General features: G+C 46.0%; 1 protein-coding gene across 1 annotated transcript in view; it reads right to left on the minus strand.

Annotated features, from left to right (window-relative positions):
* The window catches only part of FAM98B (family with sequence similarity 98 member B), a 50,548-nt gene that overhangs the window by 2,770 nt on the left and 29,199 nt on the right, over nucleotides 1–18,579 (minus strand). Inside the window, exon 7 of the mRNA XM_038406585.2 lies at nucleotides 12,628–12,795. Coding sequence (XP_038262513.1) covers nucleotides 12,628–12,795 — 168 coding nt within the window. The remainder of the gene's footprint in view (nucleotides 1–12,627; nucleotides 12,796–18,579) is intronic.

Consider the following 18,579-nt stretch of genomic DNA (forward strand, 5'->3'; position numbering starts at 1 on the left):
TCCAGTCAGCTTACTTCTAAGCTGTCATGCAGAAAGACATGACAGTTTTAGTTACCCAAGTATCTTGTTGTTAATTTTCCTGCTTTCAGAGGTTCCCTCTCACCCCACCCCACCATAATGTATACCAACATGCAAGCTACTCAGATCACTCTCAGTCAAAATAGCATTAACACATATACTGTGTACTAAATTAGTATTTACAAAAACAAGGAAGCATGTGTCAAGTAAACCCCTAGATTCCAGTTGGCCACTCATGTGATGTCCTGGGATCACTTGCATGCCAAAGGGACATACCAGTTTTGTTTGACATACAACCCTTGGGTCTTACTTTTTTATTACTATTCAGGATACTGCCTGATCCACATCTAATGTCTCCTCTTGTCTCCAGCTCACTCTCGATCTGCACCTCTCCTGCTGCTTTCTCAGTTTCTTGCTCTTTTGGCCCACACACACTTCATGATCTAACCGAATCACCCACTTCCCAAGTATTCCAAAGCCAATCCTCCCCTAAGTCTGCCTGTGTCTAACCTGCAATACCCATCCCTTTCAACTGGCTCCTGCACCCTGCAATTACTACCTTATTCCATTTGCACCCCATTCCATCTGCTTCTACTTTCCAAACCCTCAGCAATCTGCCCCCTTTGCTCACCCATCACTGCAATTAACATCAAATAGGATTCCTCAGCAAGATTCCAACTTACCCCTTAAATAAATAAGAAACATGGGACTATAGTAGTGATTATGTATTCCTTCTAAAAAGTCTTTCAAAGGGTTTAGATAAATAGTTAAGTAATTTGTTTCATCTTCATTTGAGTAATTATGAAAAAAATTATAACAAACTAATAACATTGTTTGTAGTTATTGAGTTTCATCATTCATATGTAGCTATCACATTTACATAGGTAAACCACAATATATTTTTTTTAATTTTGTAGTAATAATTTCATTCCCATAGATGCTTGTTGTGCCTAGTTTCAACAAAAAGTTTTAAAATTATCAATGAGTTATAAATCTCAGAACATTAGGCCATAATGAAAATCCTTTTAAATCCTTAGCTGTTATGGTATGCATAATATTTCTGTGATGGAAGGAATTACAAAACCTGATATTTAGTAGCTAAGGCCTTCATCCTAGAAACACTTAAGCATATGCTTAACTTCAGACAAATGTAAAGTTAAGCATGTGCATAATTGGGGCCCATTGTTGTAAGTAAAGTATCAAGAATAAATAATGCATTTGGACATATTGGCTACTACATTTAGCTACAAGTCCTGAAATAGAGACTATAAACCCCACGGAGATCCTTTACAGCTTTGTGGCTTTACACTGTTAAAAAAGCACTTGTCACTATTAAAATGAACCAAAGATCTATCAGCAATAAATATGTACAAAAAAATAACATTCCCCAGATAATCCTGTTTCTAATTAGGCAGCAGATTTAGATGTTACAAAATAAAATGGTGGGAAAAAACTGTCAGAAATAAATGACAAAGTCATTTTAAATGAGAGGCAAGTGGGGGAACCATCCAAAGCTGGATTTAGTAAGGTATAAAAAAACCCCCTAAAGATTAATATTTTCAATAGCAAGCTATTTTCTGATTAAAGTTAATGTCATTTTATGATTTTGGAGAGCAGTTAAAAAGTGAGAATCTTTTTTCCATTATGATTTAATCACAGGAGTATAGTATATGGTCTGAATAACTCATTTGCATGTAATTATGATCATAATATTTCTTAACCCTGGAGACCACTTTCATTAAATAGTTACACAAATTGTGAAAAGCATATTGATCCTCAACTGTGATTTCAAAATATCAGACAATTTACATTGATCAGACAAGCGCCTCAATAATATGAAGCCTCAGTTCCTCACATTCCCAATTTCAAGTTCTGCTGGTTGAGCAATCTGGAAATTCACTTCATTTCACTAGTTCATAAAAAGAATGATCTCAGCAAAGTTTCTCCTACTCAAGAAACAATGTACACTTTAACATCTCTTGTGACTTGAGTCCCTGTTAGCAAAGCACTGATGACCAATGATAAATTCAGTTTTTCTCTGAGGTTCTCCTTGCAAGAAAATGTTTGGATGCTCTTCAGATTTCTCAAGACTCCTTGCAGGTCTGCACAAATCCACTTTGACAGTCTCTACTGATTAGAAGATTTTGTAGCAAATCCAGGGAATCAAAAAGTGATATCTGATCATTTTTTTCTTGAAGTATCCAGGCTTGCCATTTCTACAATGGGTTTCTTCTGCTCTGTAGCTTCAAAAAAGCAGGCTCACACCTGTTAGCTTCCAGGGAAAGGTAGGCTGGCTCTGAAATCTGCCCAGTGAAGCTGCTTCCGAAATTGGAAAATGTACAAGGATTCTTATGAGAGAGAAGGTGAGTGAGGTAATATCTTTTGTTGGACCAACTTCTGTCAGTGCGAGAAACAAGCTTTCGAATTTACACAGAGCTCTTCTTCAGGTCTGGAAAAAACTTACTCAGGCCAGGTCTACATTTCAGACCTATAATCGGTATGACTATGTCACTCAGGGGCGTGAAAAATCAACACCCCTGAGCAACATAATTATACTTACCTAACCGCCGTGTAGATAGCACTATGTCAATGGGAGAGCTTCTCCAGTTGAGACAGCTACCGGCTCTTGGGGAGGTGGATTAACAATGCTGATGGGAGAAACTCTCCCGTCAGCATGGTAATGTCTTCACTAAAGTACTACAGGAGCTCAGCTGCACACCGCTGCAGCACTGTATGTGAAGACAAGCCCTGAGTAAGTTTCCCAGAGCTGAAGAAGAGCTCTGTGTAAGTTCAAAAGCTTCTCTCTCACACCAACAGAAGTTGGTCCAACAAAAGATATTACCTCACCCACCTTGTTTCTCTAATATCCTGGGACCGACACGGCTACAACAACACTTCATACAACTAAGGATTCTTGTGACATTTATGGCCATTTCCTGCAATATTCTGGAGAAATCTTATTGAATTAAAATTTAAGTACTTTAGGAGTTCGTTGTATTAAAAAAGCAACTGTTTATGTATTACTGTGGGACCGTACGGAATATCTTTAAGAGGAAGACAGGATTAAGGTGATCTCTAGGAAGTACCGTGAGTTTCAAAAAACTATGCTGAACAATGTAGCAGACACGAATGATCTTTTGGGACAATATGTCTGAAGTGGAATTCCTAGGAAATACTTGGAGGAATGGACTGTAAACTCCCATCTATATATTAAGCCTTTGGAACTTCACCTTGAGGGACCTTTGGGCTGCTGATCACTTGTTACGTGACAAAAGAGACACAGGAAGTAGTCTATGCAACTAGGCAGATCCTGGCAAGCTGATACTGCGGCCCCCGCTGTCCACTTCCTGACTCCCGGCTTCGTCCCCAGTTCCTGCCTTCAACGCTGCCCTGTTTCTGGCTCCTGTCCTTTGTCTTGTTTCAGGACCTGAACACTGTTGGCCTGGTGACTGACTGCTCTGGCTCAGACCATGGCTCTTTGACTTCCAACTCAGCAATGTCTCTTGGCTTCAGCTCCCGTTTCTTGTCTGACCCCGTTCCCATTTTTGGCTCAGACACCTAGCTCCTGATTCTGGACCTACCCCTTGGCCTCGGGTTCCTGACCACCAGGCCAAACCACCCACAACTCGGTCACTGCGCAGAAGATCCTGGTGGATGCAGCTGTCTACGGGGGCGGCCCGGAGATGGAGGTGCCTGCTACAGCATCGTCAGGAGAGGAGGACGAAGAGGCCGGGGAGGGGGGTCTCCTCCGCACCCCTAGAAGTGGGCCGACTGGCCGAAGCTTCCGGCACTCTCGGTTCAGATGTGGCCGACCGGGAAGCTCCAGACTGCACACTCTGGGCCTGCTGGTATGCCCATGGGGTCCAAAATGGTCACTGAGCGGGTGCTTACCAGTGCGCCTGCTATGGGCCTGCCCCCACATCAGGGCATCCACGGTCTGACCAGCACCAGTCCCACTCCGAATACCGAGACCCCGTCTCCGAGCCCGAGGAATGGGATCTGGACCGCAACGGCCAGGGAGGTTCCGAGCGGACCTGCTCCAGCGAACAGCGCCAAGAAGCTGGAGAGCGGCATCGTAAGGCTGGGGAGCAGTGTCATGACCTGGAGCAGTACTGAGATGGTGAACTGCGTCAGGACCAGTGCTGAGTCTGGGACCTGCTCCACGAAAGCGACCGCCGTACGGAGCGGCACCATGATCAGAAGTGGTGCTGAAAGTCTGACCAATGCCATGATCGCGACCAGTGCTGGGACTCCGAGCAGTGCCAGGACCTTGAACGGTGCCGAGGTTCAACCGACGGTTAGATCAATGCTGGCTTGCCTCGAGACTGAGGCACCAGATACTTGGCGTGGAGAAGAGGAGACCCCTGTGCTGTCATGGCGATGAGGTCCCTCGCAGCCGCAAAGGTGTCCGGGGTGGACGGCAGCTGTACTTCCACAATGCTGTGGGTCGGGGAGTCCAAGGGCATTGGACTCAACGGCTCCCCTTGTGGGGCTGAAGTCGACAGTGCTGCATCCACAGCATTTGCCCCCGGGCACGTCTCTCTGCAGGGGTGGCTCTACCAATTTTGCTGCCCCAAGCAGTCGCCACTGAATTGCTGCTGCGCCCGAAAGAGCGGCGGAGCTGCCTCCGAATTGCCACTGCAGGACACGGACTGCCGCCCCATTCTGAATGCCACCCTAAGCACCTGCTTGGAAAGCTGGTGCCTGGAGCAGGCCCTGCCTCTCTGGGACATGCCCAATTGGCCGGCTCCGGGAGGGTGGGCCTCCACTCTTCTCCTGCTCCTGGAGCGGCAGGTCTCGGCCGGAGTCCATCCATGGTGCCGCTTCCACCACTGCTGCCAGGGCGTGGCGCACCAAAGAACTCGGTGCCGGGTCCTGCTGCACCGAAGGAGGCTGGGGTCTAAGCAGCGCCTTATGGAGGTGGCACTTGAGATGAAAGTCCCGTTCCTTTTTGGTCCTAGGACGAAACCCCTTAAAGATCCTGCAATTTTCGGCTTGGTGAGCCTCCCCCAGACACTTCACACAAGAGTCCTGGGGATCGCTCGTTGGCATGAACTTGTCGCAGGATTTGCAGGGTTTGAATCCAGGGATTTGGGCATGAGAGCCCTCCCAAGGGAAAGCAATCAGAGCAGAGGGAAACCCCCCAACCCAACTGCTACTAACTACAACAAAAACGAAAAAGAAACTACAAGAAAGAACAAACTACTATTAGAATCAAGCTAAGGAAACGTGAAGAACTTGCTAACAAGACGCCACAGTTCCAACGACCATCATGGGCGGTAAGAAGGAACTGAGGAGGCGCCAAGTCGGCAGGGTCATATATTGAGCGCTATGGAGGTGCCACTCCAGGGGGCTCCACAGCCGACCCAATGGATGCTGTTAGGGGCACTGTTCCCTAAGCTGTGTGCATGCGCACACAGATCCTAAACCCCATGCACATGGCAAAACACCGCATGCACAAAAATTTGTACAGAAGAAATTTTTTGCACACACGGCCTGTCAAAAATTAGAGGGAACATTGGCTAGGAGAAAAACTTTCTGACAGTCATGTGCGCAGTGCGCTCACACCTAATTGGAATAAATTTGAGCAATCAATCGAAGAAGAAATGTATTTCTTGCACCCCTGAGAAGCAGTGCAAAGGCTTATGGGAGTCAGGGGTAGCAGAGAAATGGAGGGCGAGGGAAGCAGTTGCTGGGAAGGAGCCTGGGAATGAACCTGAAGGATTGCTGGGTTTAGATGGAAGAAGTATGGAACAGGGTTTTTTGGGTTTTTTTGGGGGGGGGGGGGGGTGTTAGTGGGCCTCCCCCATGCATACTCTGGCTGATCCCTAGCCTCTCCATTCAGTCAGGCACATCTGCCCCATCCCCATGTGTCTCTGCACCCCAACTCAGCCACCCCCTTCTCCCTGTCCCCATGCATCCCTGCACTCCCACTTAGCTACCCCTCCTCCCTGCATCCCCATGTATCCCTCCACTCCCCTCATCCCCATGTATCCCTGCACCCCCACTCAGCCACCCCTCCTTCCCCCGTCCCCATATGTTCCTGCACCCCCCTCCCCCATGTGGCCCTGCACCCCCACTCCCATTCAGCCCCTGGCTCAATGCTGTCACCTCACTAGCTCCTGTGCCTCTGTCCCAGTCTATCCCACCTTTACTAGCCCTTCTGAATCCCAGCTCATATGACACCCCCCCAGAAGCATAGTCTACCCCACACTGTCCCCCCTCACCATAACCTCTCACCTGGACCCGCAGGCAGGGCACTGTGAGGAACGCAGCCTCGTCACAGCTGGCTGCTCCAGTCTGTGAGCCAGCTGCCCTCTGTTCTGGTGCCACAGCAGACCTTGGTGGGTGAAAGGTGTAACTACAGCACCTCTCACCCCCTCCCCCCGGAGAAAATACAATCTACAGGGGACATGAATTCTGCACACCTGCAGAATTCCCCCAGGAGTAGCCTCTAGAAGTGATTCAGAGGTGTCAGCAGCCCACGATCTCCATGGTCCCAGATTCTTGCCCTCCAGACCCTTGCACATTAATAGTGTTTGGCTTTGAGTAAAAAAAAACCAAACAGTAAATTTATTGCCTGATGTGAAACTCTGACACTATTTTTGGCAAAACCCTTGGGTCAGATGTAAGGAACAGTTCATCCCTATGAAAAATGATAAATGGCAGGTCTGCCATCAATGCATACAATTCACTCACCCTCCCAGCAGATGTTATAGCAATAATAAACAATATTAACAGATAAAGAAAGATGACTCTTGGCAAAGTTTCAAAAGGCAGCTTCATAAGCACAGACAAAACTTAAGATCCCATGCTGCAACAGTATCTCTCAAGAAAGGAGACCCATTACATAACCCCTTTAAGAACTTTTTAACTGCACCATGCGCAAATAATGATCTACCATCCATAAAGACAAAATAAGCTGACAGAGCCACCAAGTGGATTCTGAGAGGAATCATAAAACTTTAGGCTTTAAATAGATCACATATTCCAAAACACAGAACAGAAGCAGTAACTGCAACTCAAATTTACACTGCATTATAGAAGAGGCAAACCGAGCCCACTGCAAGTGACAACATTTTCTTGCAGACTGCTTTCTAAAGGTAAGCAATAATTCTGAACCATTACTAAATGGGATTGCTCTTACACTAGTCAGAGTCTGACAAACCAGGCCATCAGATGAAGAGACTGAGGATACGGATGAAGAATTCTGCCATACTATTGTAACACCAGGTACAAAGACAAGGGAAGCAGTCAATACACTCCTCCTGACAGCTGAAGCAGGTCTATATCCATATACCATCTGTCCTTGCCAAGCCATGTGACACAAATTAACCTTGCCTCGTCTTATCTCATGTTCTTCACCACCTTCCGAATTAATGGAAAGGTGGTCGGGGGGAGGAGAGAAGTAAAGTAAAAGCTTTGTTATCCGGCACGTTGGAGGAATGGGGGGGTGCTGGTTAGCTAAAAATTCTGGTTAATTAAGAATTATACTTACTAATGGGTTGGGGCATGGGAAGGAGTGCGGGGCATGGGCTCTGGGAGGGAATTTGACCACGGGAGCAGGCTCGGGGCAGGGGTTTTAGGGTACCAGATCCAGGCAGTGCTCACCTCAGGTGGCTCCCTGCAAGCGGTGACATGTCCCTGCTGCTCCTAGGCAGAGGCGTGACCAGGGGACTATGCACGCTACCTCCACCCATTGGCGGTGGAGCCAGCCCTCGGGGTAGGGGCAGCGCACAGAACCCCCTTGGCCATTCCTCCACCTAGGAGCAGCAGGGACATGCCGCTGCTTGCTGTGCTGTCAGCAGTGCTGACCAGGGTCCCTTTTAGACTGGGCGTTCTGGTCTAAATCCAAACACCTGGCAACTCTATTGAAAATTTGTATTGGGAGAGATCAAAAATGCTGGTTTCTAAAGCTTTTCAGTTGGTAAAGTGCCGGATAACACAGCTTTTACTGTATACAGAAGCCACTTTTCCCAGTGCACTAGGAAAGTAGGAGATAGACCAGTTGTCCTTTTCTACTCTTGGATAAAAGAGATGACACTTCTCTGACGTTATCTGATTAAAATATGGCCACGTAGATCATTGTTGCCACCGCTGTTATATAATCGCAACAAAACTTATACAAAGTATGTCAAGTAAGGGGTCTATACAAAAGTTACGATTTGCTGAATATGATTATCCAATTTGTATGCATGTATCATTTTTGTATTTGAAGTTATGAGTATTGGCTCTATATATGTATTTCAAATGCATTTGCTTTTGGGTAGCACCCACAAGGTTTTTAGCCAGCATATTGTGAAGGAACTATTTAAGTTGAATGGCCCATCAAAGAACACTTAACTCACAATGGAAGATGCCTATCTACACTTAATGGACTTTTCTGTGAACGTTCTAACTGGAATATGGGTAGTGACCTCTGCTATGACTAAGCGAAGCATGCATGGACATGTGACTTGCTCATGTGACTCCAACCACCATCTTGTTACCTGTAATTTTCAACAGTGAGAACAATGGAATTCCCTTCACTTGGCAGATGCTGTAAAAAACCCTGGAGACATCTCTATTTGGCCTCTTTCTTGCTTAGCCCCTGGATTATGAACTTCTACTAATGGAAGCATTCTAAGCGAAGGACTGAGGACCTTCCAATGATTTGGAAGCAACCAGAGATTTAACAAGCCAGCAGTTTATTCCATCACCGCTACAAGCCTGAACCAAGAACTTTGCATTTATTGTATGAATTTGATTCCTTTACTAATTTTAACTCTCACCTCTCATTCTTTTTATAAACAAACCTTTAAATTTTAGATCCTAAAGGATTGGCATCAGTGTGATTACTGGATAAGATCTGAGTTGTATATTGACCGGGTGTGTGGCTGGTCCTTTGGGATCAGAAGAACCTTTTGTTTGATGAAGTTGGTTTTACATAACCACTCATCATTAAGTCTAGTGTCTGGATGTTGAATCCAAGACTGGAATACCTATGGAGGCTGCATTTCTGACTTGTTAGCCAGTGAGGTGAGCCAGAAGTTTACTTTTGTTCCTGGTTTGGTATATCTCATGGAAGAATAACCACCAGTTTGTGGGGGGTGGGGGGGGTGTCTGCTCTTTTCCCCAGCAGATTGTCCTGAATTTGGTATTCAGTTGTGACCCATGAAGGCACGGTGACAACTTTTTGTTGAACCTGGTTGCAAACCGGCCTACAACACTTGGTCCTTTAACGACCACTCACGCATCTGAGAGCTGTCCCTGCTTAATTGATCTGCCAAACACATTGCTCTCCCTTGCTAAACACGGGGCCATCAGGAAGACATTGTGTGTTTATCTGCCCTCTTAGAAATTAGTTTGTGCAGCTCTTGCTTCCTGCCAACCTGTTTAACAGGTTGCAAAAGTCCGTCCTACTTCTCGAAGGAGCTCCTAAAATGTTAAATACCAGATGCGATGTTTCATACTATATTAAAACTACAGAAAACTAATTATCTAATATTAATAGACTATTCCTATAAGACACTACAGTAGGAGAAAACCCTGGATCCTCAGGAACAGACTATTCACTTCGTCCGGTGCTGAAGTTGGAAGAAACGAAGAAACCCCTTTTATGCCCTTCCCCTCAGAACATTAGCAAACACTGAGGGGAAGGATAGGTGGGGATGCATGAGCACTCCTACAGGACTGCTTGGAGAAGATTCCACAGTTGGGCTGCACTGCACCCATAAGCAGGAATATACTGGGCCACTCAAAGAATCATCAGGTACCATCTTTCACTCTCACTTTCATACAGGCTCACCATCCTTTCAGTGGGATTTTTTTTTTTTTTTTTTTTTAAAAACAGCAGTGCAACTTCAAGAGCAGGCTTTTAACGCTAATTAGTTGCAGGCTGTATTCAGAAAATAGACTGAGGTACCACAATGTAGAGTCTTCTGAAGGAGATATCTGCTGAAGTTTGGATGGCTAACACGTCAAGTCTCATGAACACATGCAGAGATAGACAAGTTGCTACCTTGCAGATTTCTTCATATGATGCAAAGGAGTTCTCTACCCATGAAGGGGATACTGCTCTGCTTTGCTGACTTAACTTTTACCTAAAGATTTTAGAGCTTTTGTTTTGCAAGCCTTCTTGATGCAAAATTTTAAACTACCTAATAGATATCTTTTTTACCTCATGGGTGTTATAGTACAACTAGGACACAAGACTTTATACAGGCCTGTGATCTTATATTTTTGAGCACCCTGCAGACATTTAGCATGTATCATTGCCTTTCTTTGGGGTGTTTTGGTGCAAATTGGGAAAGAATCATCTCCACTCTGTGAAAGACACAGTTAACTTTTGGAATTAAACCAGGCTCCAGGAAGAATACCTCTTTATCACATTGAAGGTACAGTACTACCACTCCCAGTTCCCAATAATTCTCCCAGTTCCCAAGACTTCCATTGCTCAAGTGATAGCCACTTGTAATGCTCCTTCAATGGAGAAGTAAATCAAAACTAATGTGTCCAACTACAGATTCAACTTCCACAGGGCTCCCCTATATATTTCCAGAAGGTTAAATAGGGAGACTGCTGTGAAAAAGCACTTGATATAAGTGGAAAGACTCTTAGAACTATTCACCCCCAATATGCTGATGAATGCTTTTAGAGAGCTTATGCCTTTAGTTCAATCGCCAGACTACCCCAGCAGTATTCCAGAATTAGAAATGTTTTTGATGCTTTGATTCTTCATGTTCTTCTCTACATCATGAAGCACAACTGAACCAAATTTTAGCATATTCCAAGTCTGTTTATTTTTTTCTCAAAGCCAGGAGACAATTAGTTGCTTCCCCTCTCCCAGCAGTTGTTTCTATTTAGCATCTACACTGTTGAGTATCCGTAGGTCTAGATGCACGACCAATCCTTGATTTAGGAGGTCTTTCAAAAGTGGTAAAGAGAAAAAGAGGACAGTTCCATCTTATCTAGAAATAATGGTGTTCTGGTGTAGGCTAGGTACTTCTGTGGTCCCCAGCATCATAGCATTCACAAATATTAAAGGAGTTATCTTTACAACAAAAATGTGAAGTATATCCCCAATTTTACAGAAGGGGAACCCAGACACAGAGAGATTAAGTGATTAGCCCAAGATCTCCAGGAACTGAACCCAGATCTCCTGAGACCTAATACCTCAATCACAGAACCGTCCTTCCTCCCTTAGGTTCAGTGGGTTCTCCTTTGATAGGGAGCCTGCCAACCCTGCCTAACTGCAGTAGTAGTGGAGGCTTAGCTGGCTCTTTTGGTAGAAGGTTGCCTTTGAATGGCTGTCCAATTAATCCATAAGTTTAGCAATGGCTGAATCAACTATTGGGAGGCTGACAGTCTGATTTTTTGTTTTGTACCAGCACAAGATTTTTTAGACAGATTAGAGAGCCTCTTAATCTTGTTTAGTTAAATTGGAGTGGGAATTACCACATGCTTTTGTAATTATTAGAGGTATACCGAGCTCTCTTATGAAAGTTGAAGGAAATTTTTTTTTTATTTATATGATTGAGTATCCACATTTTTTTTTTATTTATATGATTGAGTACCCAGTACCCACAGGTATGACCACCTCTACTTCCTAGCTTTATCCTGAAAGGAATTTCTCCTCTGAGAGAGGAGATCTTGAAGTAGACAGTTCATTCTTATACATAGGCTCGCTCCAAGTTGCATATGTGACCTGCTCAGAGAAAGCAGGATGGTGGACCATCTGTTGTTGCTACTGGGAGGCAGTGAACTGGCAAATTTTCCAGAAAAGAGTCAAGCATTTGTCATACCCAGGACTGACAGATTTGGTCCTGCCTCCTGAAGCATAAGAAAGAAATACCAATGTAGGAGGCGTGAGATTCTAAATCCTCCTTTTTCCATCCACTGCAATTCTTATCTAGAACTGTTTTATCTCAGTATGAAAGCGACTGTAGATCTATATATACACTACTTACCTCTTGAGGATGCATGTAGGGTATGCATAGTTATGCACCACAATGAAAAGCAGGCTATGTTCACGCTGCAGCGTGTAGCTACATGTAACAGTGAAAGGCTCTGGCACGGGGGAGGCAGATCAGAAAAGCTCATCAGTGCGGAATTGTCAGAGCCCTTCCTTGCTGCTGGAGTCTTTCACTGCAGCAGGGCAAGGATCCTGCAGCAGGGAGGCAGTGGGACACTAAAAATAAAAACACTAAAAATAGCAGTGTAGACAGGGAAAGCACTGCATGGGTGAGTAGAAAGCCCTATAGGGTTCATACCCACAAGGTTCCAGAGAGTCTTTACCTGCCTAAGCAATGCCTCACCATCTATGCTGCTATTTATACCCGTACAGGGCAGGGGTGTAGTGTATGTACTCTACAGGCCACCAAAAGGAGTGTGCAGTGTACTTTGTAACAAAAACTAGGACAATGGAGCTGTAGTGATGCTTATGGGAGTGCTGCAGCCCTTCCTTTTCCAGTGCGCTAAATACAAATAGTTTGCAAAAAAGAAGGAAAACCGTATTAGAGGATAAGCAAAAGTCAACATTCTTGCTAAAGGTATCATTAATTACACATCATCAGTTATTATGCCACATTACTTTCAATAGATCTGTGAATCCACAAAAGAAAAGTATACCTTATTGATGGCGCAGGCTGTCTTTTCTCGTGTAGGTCCACTACTTGTCCTTATGATCTTTGATAAGTCTTCTCGAGCAGCGAGAAGGTGGGCAAACGTAATGGTTGTTTTAGGAGACAGTGCGTAACGCTTGGGCTGATAAATTCTCGCTATGTCATCTGTTTTAACCTAAATGATAAAGTCAAATATAATTCAGTTGCTAAGTATTTCACGTATAAAAATGCAAACGCTCAATGGCTGTTCTTCATGTGCTGTTTGGTGACTTATACACAGAGCACAAAGTTTAGACATTCAAACTACCTTAGTAAAAACAGTGCCAGTCACTCTTATAAATGTCTCCTGGCCTTGCTCACAACAATCAGCTACTGTACACAAAAAAAATGGTAATGCAGATGTTTCATTAGTGCTGAATCCTAGTATTCCCTGTCACAAATTGATACGGTCTAGTCCATGCCCCAGCTGTAACCAGTTCCTTGTGAGTGACCCCTTTAATGTGTCAAACCCCAAGGGTCCACACAGTTCTACAGGGGAAGGCCCACAGCGTCCAGGGGTCCAAAACTGGACCTTTGAGTACCAGCCATCCCTCTTTCTCTGTGTGGCTCCCTGCAGCAAATCCAGCCAAGCCAGATGCCTGCGGGAGGCTTGTACTGTACCCCTTCATGGTGCAATGCTCTCAGTATGTATATGCAGGCAGCCTTTTCAAAAACAAGGTAACAATTTATTAGCCCTGGTCTACACTAGGCGTTGAGGTTGAATTTAGCAGCGTTAAATCGATGTAACCCTGCACCCGTCCACATGACGAAGCCCTTTTTTCCGACTTAAAGGGCTCTTAAAATCGATTTCCTTACTCCACCCCTGACAAGGGGATTAGCGCTGAAATCGGTTTTGCTGGGTCGAATTTGGGGTACTGTGGACGCAATTAGATGGTATTGGCCTCCGGGAGCTATCCCAGAGTGCTCCATTGTGACTGCTCTGGACAGCACTCTCAACTCAGATGCACTGACCAGGTAGACAGGAAAAGGCCCGGGAACTTTTGAATTTCAATTTCCTGTTTGGCCAGTGTGGCAAGCTGCAGGTGACCATGCAGAGCTCATCAGCAGAGGTGGCCATGATGGAGTCCCAGAATCGCAAAAGAGCTCCAGCATGGACCGAACAGGAGGTACGGGATCTGATCACTGTATGGGGAGAGGAATCCGTGCTATCAGAACTACGTTCCAGTTTTCGAAATGCCAAAACATTTGTAAAAATCTTCCAGGGCATGAAGGACAGAGGCCATAACAGGGACCCAAAGCAGTGCCACGTGAAACTTAAGGAGCTGAGGCAAGCCTACCAGAAAATCAGAGAGGCGAACAGCCACTCCGGGTCAGAGCCCCAAACATGCTGCTTCTATGATGAGCTGCATGCCATTTTAAGGGGTTCAGCCACCACTACCCCAGCCGTGTTGTTTGACTCCTTCAATGAAGATGGAGGCAACACGGAAGCAGGTTTTGGGGACTAGGAAGATGATGAGGAGGCTGTAGATAGCTCACAGCAAACAAGCAGAGAAACCGGTTTTCCCGACAGCCAGGAACGGTTTCTCACCCTGGACCTAGAGCCAGTACCCCCCGGACCCACCAGGTGGAGAAGGGACCTCTGGTGAGTGTACCTTTTAAAATACTATACAAAGTTTAAAAGCCAGCATGTTTAATGATTCATTTGCCCTGGCATTCATGGCTCTCCTGGATATACTCCCAAGGCCTTTGCAAAAGGTTTCTGGGGAGGGCAGCCTTATTCCATCCACAATGGTAGGACACTATCACTCCAGGCCAGTAGCACGTACTCGGGAATCATTGTAGAACAAAGCATTGCAGTGTATGTTTGCTGGTGTTCAAACAACATCGGTTCTTTATCTCTCTGTGTTATCCTCAGGAGAGCGATATCGTTCATGGTCACCTGGTTGAAATAGGGTGCTTTTCTTAAGGGGACATTCAGAGGTGCCCGTTCCTGCTGGGCTGTTTGCCTATGGCTGAACAGAAATGTTCCCTGCTGTTAGCGAAGCGGGGGGTGGGGAGGAGGCAAAATGCGACCTTGTAACGAAAGCACATGTGCTATGTATGTAATGTTAACAGCAAGGTTTACCGTGAAAGAGTGTACCCATTGTTCTATAAAATGTGTCTTTTCAAATACCGTCTTTTTTTTTTCTCCACCAGCTGCATGTGTTTCAAGGATCACAGGATCTTCTCCTTCCCAGAGGCTAGCGAAGATTAGAAGGCGAAAAAAATGCACTCGCAATGAAATGTTCTCTGAGCTCATGCTGTCCTCCCACACCGACAGAGCACAGATGAATGCATGGAGGCAGACAATGTCAGAATGCAGGAAAGCACAAAATGACCGGGAGGCAAGGTGGCGGGCTGAAGAGAGGGCTGAAGCTGAAAGGTGGCGGCAGCGTGATGAGAGGAGGCAAGGATTCAATGCTGAGGCTGCTGGAGGATCAAACTAATATGCTCCAGAGTATGGTTGAGCTGCAGGAAAGGCAGCAGGAGCACAGGCCACTGCTTCAGCCCCTGTGTAACCAACCGCTCTCCTCCCCAAGTTCCATAGCCTCCTCACTCAGATGCCCAAGACGCGTTGTGGGGGCCTCCGGCCACCCAGCCACTCCACCCCAGAGGATTGCCCATGTAACAGAAGGCTGGCATTCAATAAGTTTTAAACTTTTAAAGTGCTGTGTGGCCTTCCCTCCTCCACCACCCCTCCTGGGCTACCTTGGTAATTATTCCCCTATTTGTGTGATGAATTAATAAAGAATGCATGAATGTGAAGCAACAATGACTTTATTGCCTCTACAAGCAGTGATCAAAGGGAGGTGGGGAGGGTGGTTAGCTTACAGGGAAGTAGAGTGAACCAAGGGGTGGGGGATTTCATCAAGGAGAAACAGAACTTTCACACCGTAGCCTGGCCAGTCATGAAACTGGTTTTCAAAGCTTCTCTGATGCGCACTGCACCCTCCTGTGCTCTTCTAACTGCCCTGGTGTCTGGCTGTGCATAACCAGGTGAGGTTTTTCGTAGGAGTGGGTGGGTGAGATTCTGTGGCCTGCGCTGTGCAGGAGGTCGGACTAGATGATCAGAATAGTCCCTTCTGACCTTAGTATCTATGAATCTATGAACCAGCAGCCAGGCGATTTGCCTCAACCTCCCACCCTGCCATAAACATCTCCCCCTTACTCTCACAGATATTGTGGAGCGAACAGCAAGCAGTAATAACAGTGGGAATATTGATTTCACTGAGGTCTAACCAATCAGTAAACTGCGCCAGCGCACTTTTAAACGTCCAAATGCACATTCTACCACCATTCTGCACTTGCTCAGCCTGTAGTTGAACAGCTCCTGACTACTCTCCAGGCTGCCTATGTATGGCTTCCTGAGCATGGCATTAAGGGGTAGGCTGAGTCCTCAAGAATAACTATTGGCATTTCAACATCCCCAACGGTTATTTTCTGGTCTGGGAAGAAAGTCCCTTCCTGCAGCTTTTCAAACAGACCAGAGTTCCTGAAGATGCGAGTGTCATGTACCTTTCCCAGCCATCCCATGTTGACGTTGGTGAAACATCCCTTGTGATCCACCAGTGCTTGCAGCACTATTGAAAAGTACCCCTTGCGGTTTATGTACTCGCTGGCTTGGTGCTCCGGTGCCAAGATACGGATATAGGTTCCGTCTATGGCCCCACCATAGTTAGGGAATCCCATTGCAGCAAAGCCATCCACTATGACCTGCACATTTCCCAGGGTCACTACCCTTGATATCAGCAGATCTTTGATTGCGTTGGCTACTTGCATCACAGCAGCTCCCACAGTAGATTTTCCCATTCCAAATTGATTCCCGACTGACAGGTAGCTGTCTGGCGTTGCAAGCTTCCACAGGGCTATTGCCACTTGCTTCTCAACTATGAGGGCTGCTCTCCTCATCTTGGTATTCTTGCATCTCAGGGCAGGGGAAAGCAAGTCACAAAGTTCCATGAAAGTGCCCTTACGCATGCGAAAGTTTCACAGCCACTGGGAATCGTCCCAGACATGCAACACTATGCGAGCCCACCAGTCTGTGCTTGTTTCCCGAGCCCAGAATCGGCATTCCACCGCATGAACCTGCCCCATTAGCACCATGATGCCTACATTGGCAGGGCCCGTGCTTTGAGAGAAGTCTGTGTCCATGTACTCATCACTCTTGTCACCGCGCTGATGTTGCCTACTCGCCCCGTTTCACTTTGCCAGGTTCTGGTGCTGCATATACTGCTGGATAATGCATGTGGTGTTTAATGTGCTCCTAATTGCCAAAGTGATCTGAGCAGGCTCCATGCTTGCTGTGGTATGGCATCTGCACAGAAAAAAGGCGCTGAACAATTGTCTGCTGTTGCCCTGACGGAGGGTGGGGCGATTGACAACATGGCTTACAGGGTTGGCTTACAGGGAATTAAAATCAACAAAGGGGGTGGCTTTGCGAGAAACTGAATGACCGCCTCAAGGATAGAACTCAAAACCTCAAGGAAAGAACTCAAAACTGGGTTTAGCAGGCCGTCGATTTCACAGAGGGAGGGAGGAAAAAATGAATACAAAACAAATCTGGTCTATTTCTTGTTTTGAGCCACTTCATCTATCTTTACACATCATACTGGCAGCAGACTGTGCAGTATGACCACTAGCCATCGTCACCTCGTGGGTGCTCGGCAGAAGACGGTGCAGTATGACTACTGGCCATCGTCTTCTGCTGGCTGCAAATTAAAAGACAGTGCACTGCCGGTAGGACTCAATCACGAGACAAAACAAGGGAAATGACCTGGCTGAGTCTCTCCCATGTTTGCCCAGGCACCCAGTTAAAAAAGCACCCAGGACTAAGTCGACGACGGCTACCAGTCATACTGCACTGTCTGCTGCCAAAAGGCAATAAACTGCTGCTGTGTAGCAATGCAGTACCATGTCCGCCAGCACCCAGGAGACATACGGTGACGGTTAGCTGAGCGGGCTCCATGCTTGCAGTGGTATGGTGTCTGCACAGGTAACTCAAGAAAAAAGGTGCAAAACAATTGTATGCCCTTGCTTTTATGGAGGGAGGGAGGGAATGGGGGCCTGACGATATGTACCCAGAACCACTCGCGACAATGTTTTAGCCCCATCAGGCACTGGGATTTCTACCTAGAATTCAAATGGGCAGTGGAGACTGCGGAAATTGTGGGATAGCTACCCACAGTGCAAAGCTCCAAAAGCCGACTGTTGCCTCGGTAATGTGGACAAAGTCCGCTGACTACATGCACTTAAAGCATTTTTGTGGGGACACACACACTTGACTGTATAAAAAAAAGCTTTCTACAAAACCGGCTTCTATAAATTCGACCTAATTTCGTAGTGTAGACATACCCTTAGTCACCTGGTATACATAATCTAAAAGTGCTTAGGTTAGCATAGAGAACTGAAAGTTAAGATAGTTCAGACTGGCTCAAGACAAGGCTCCCTTGAGCCATGTTGCTGAAAGAACCATCTCTGCCTCCCTTCTCTGTCTTGTTTCATTTCCATTAGTTTCAGGTGACTATCCTGTATCTGTAATAGCTCAGCTCTTAACATAGACACCTGGTACCTTTTGTCTTTGTTCTCTGGACACAGCCATGCTGTGTCCACATCTTCAGCTGCCTCTGCAGCTATGTGTTAAGTTTTGACCATTGCAGTTTCCATTGTCTCTGTAGGGCTTCCACTCAAATATGTTATTCCAGCCCAGACAGTCCTAGTGGCAATATGTCTCAAATAGCTACCCTGAACTCCCACATCGTATGGAGAAAATAAATCCCGCCCCCCGCAATGGACAGCAATGCCAACATGACAGGTACAGAGTCATACAGATAGCTCATAAAAATATTGAGAATTTCCACATTCATCATACCACGACAACACCTCTCCTTCTCACTGGAAACAAATGGAATCTCTATTTTCC

The sequence above is a fragment of the Dermochelys coriacea genome, chromosome 6 (genome assembly GCF_009764565.3).
Source record: "Dermochelys coriacea isolate rDerCor1 chromosome 6, rDerCor1.pri.v4, whole genome shotgun sequence".
NCBI classification, from domain to species: Eukaryota; Metazoa; Chordata; order Testudines; family Dermochelyidae; genus Dermochelys; species Dermochelys coriacea.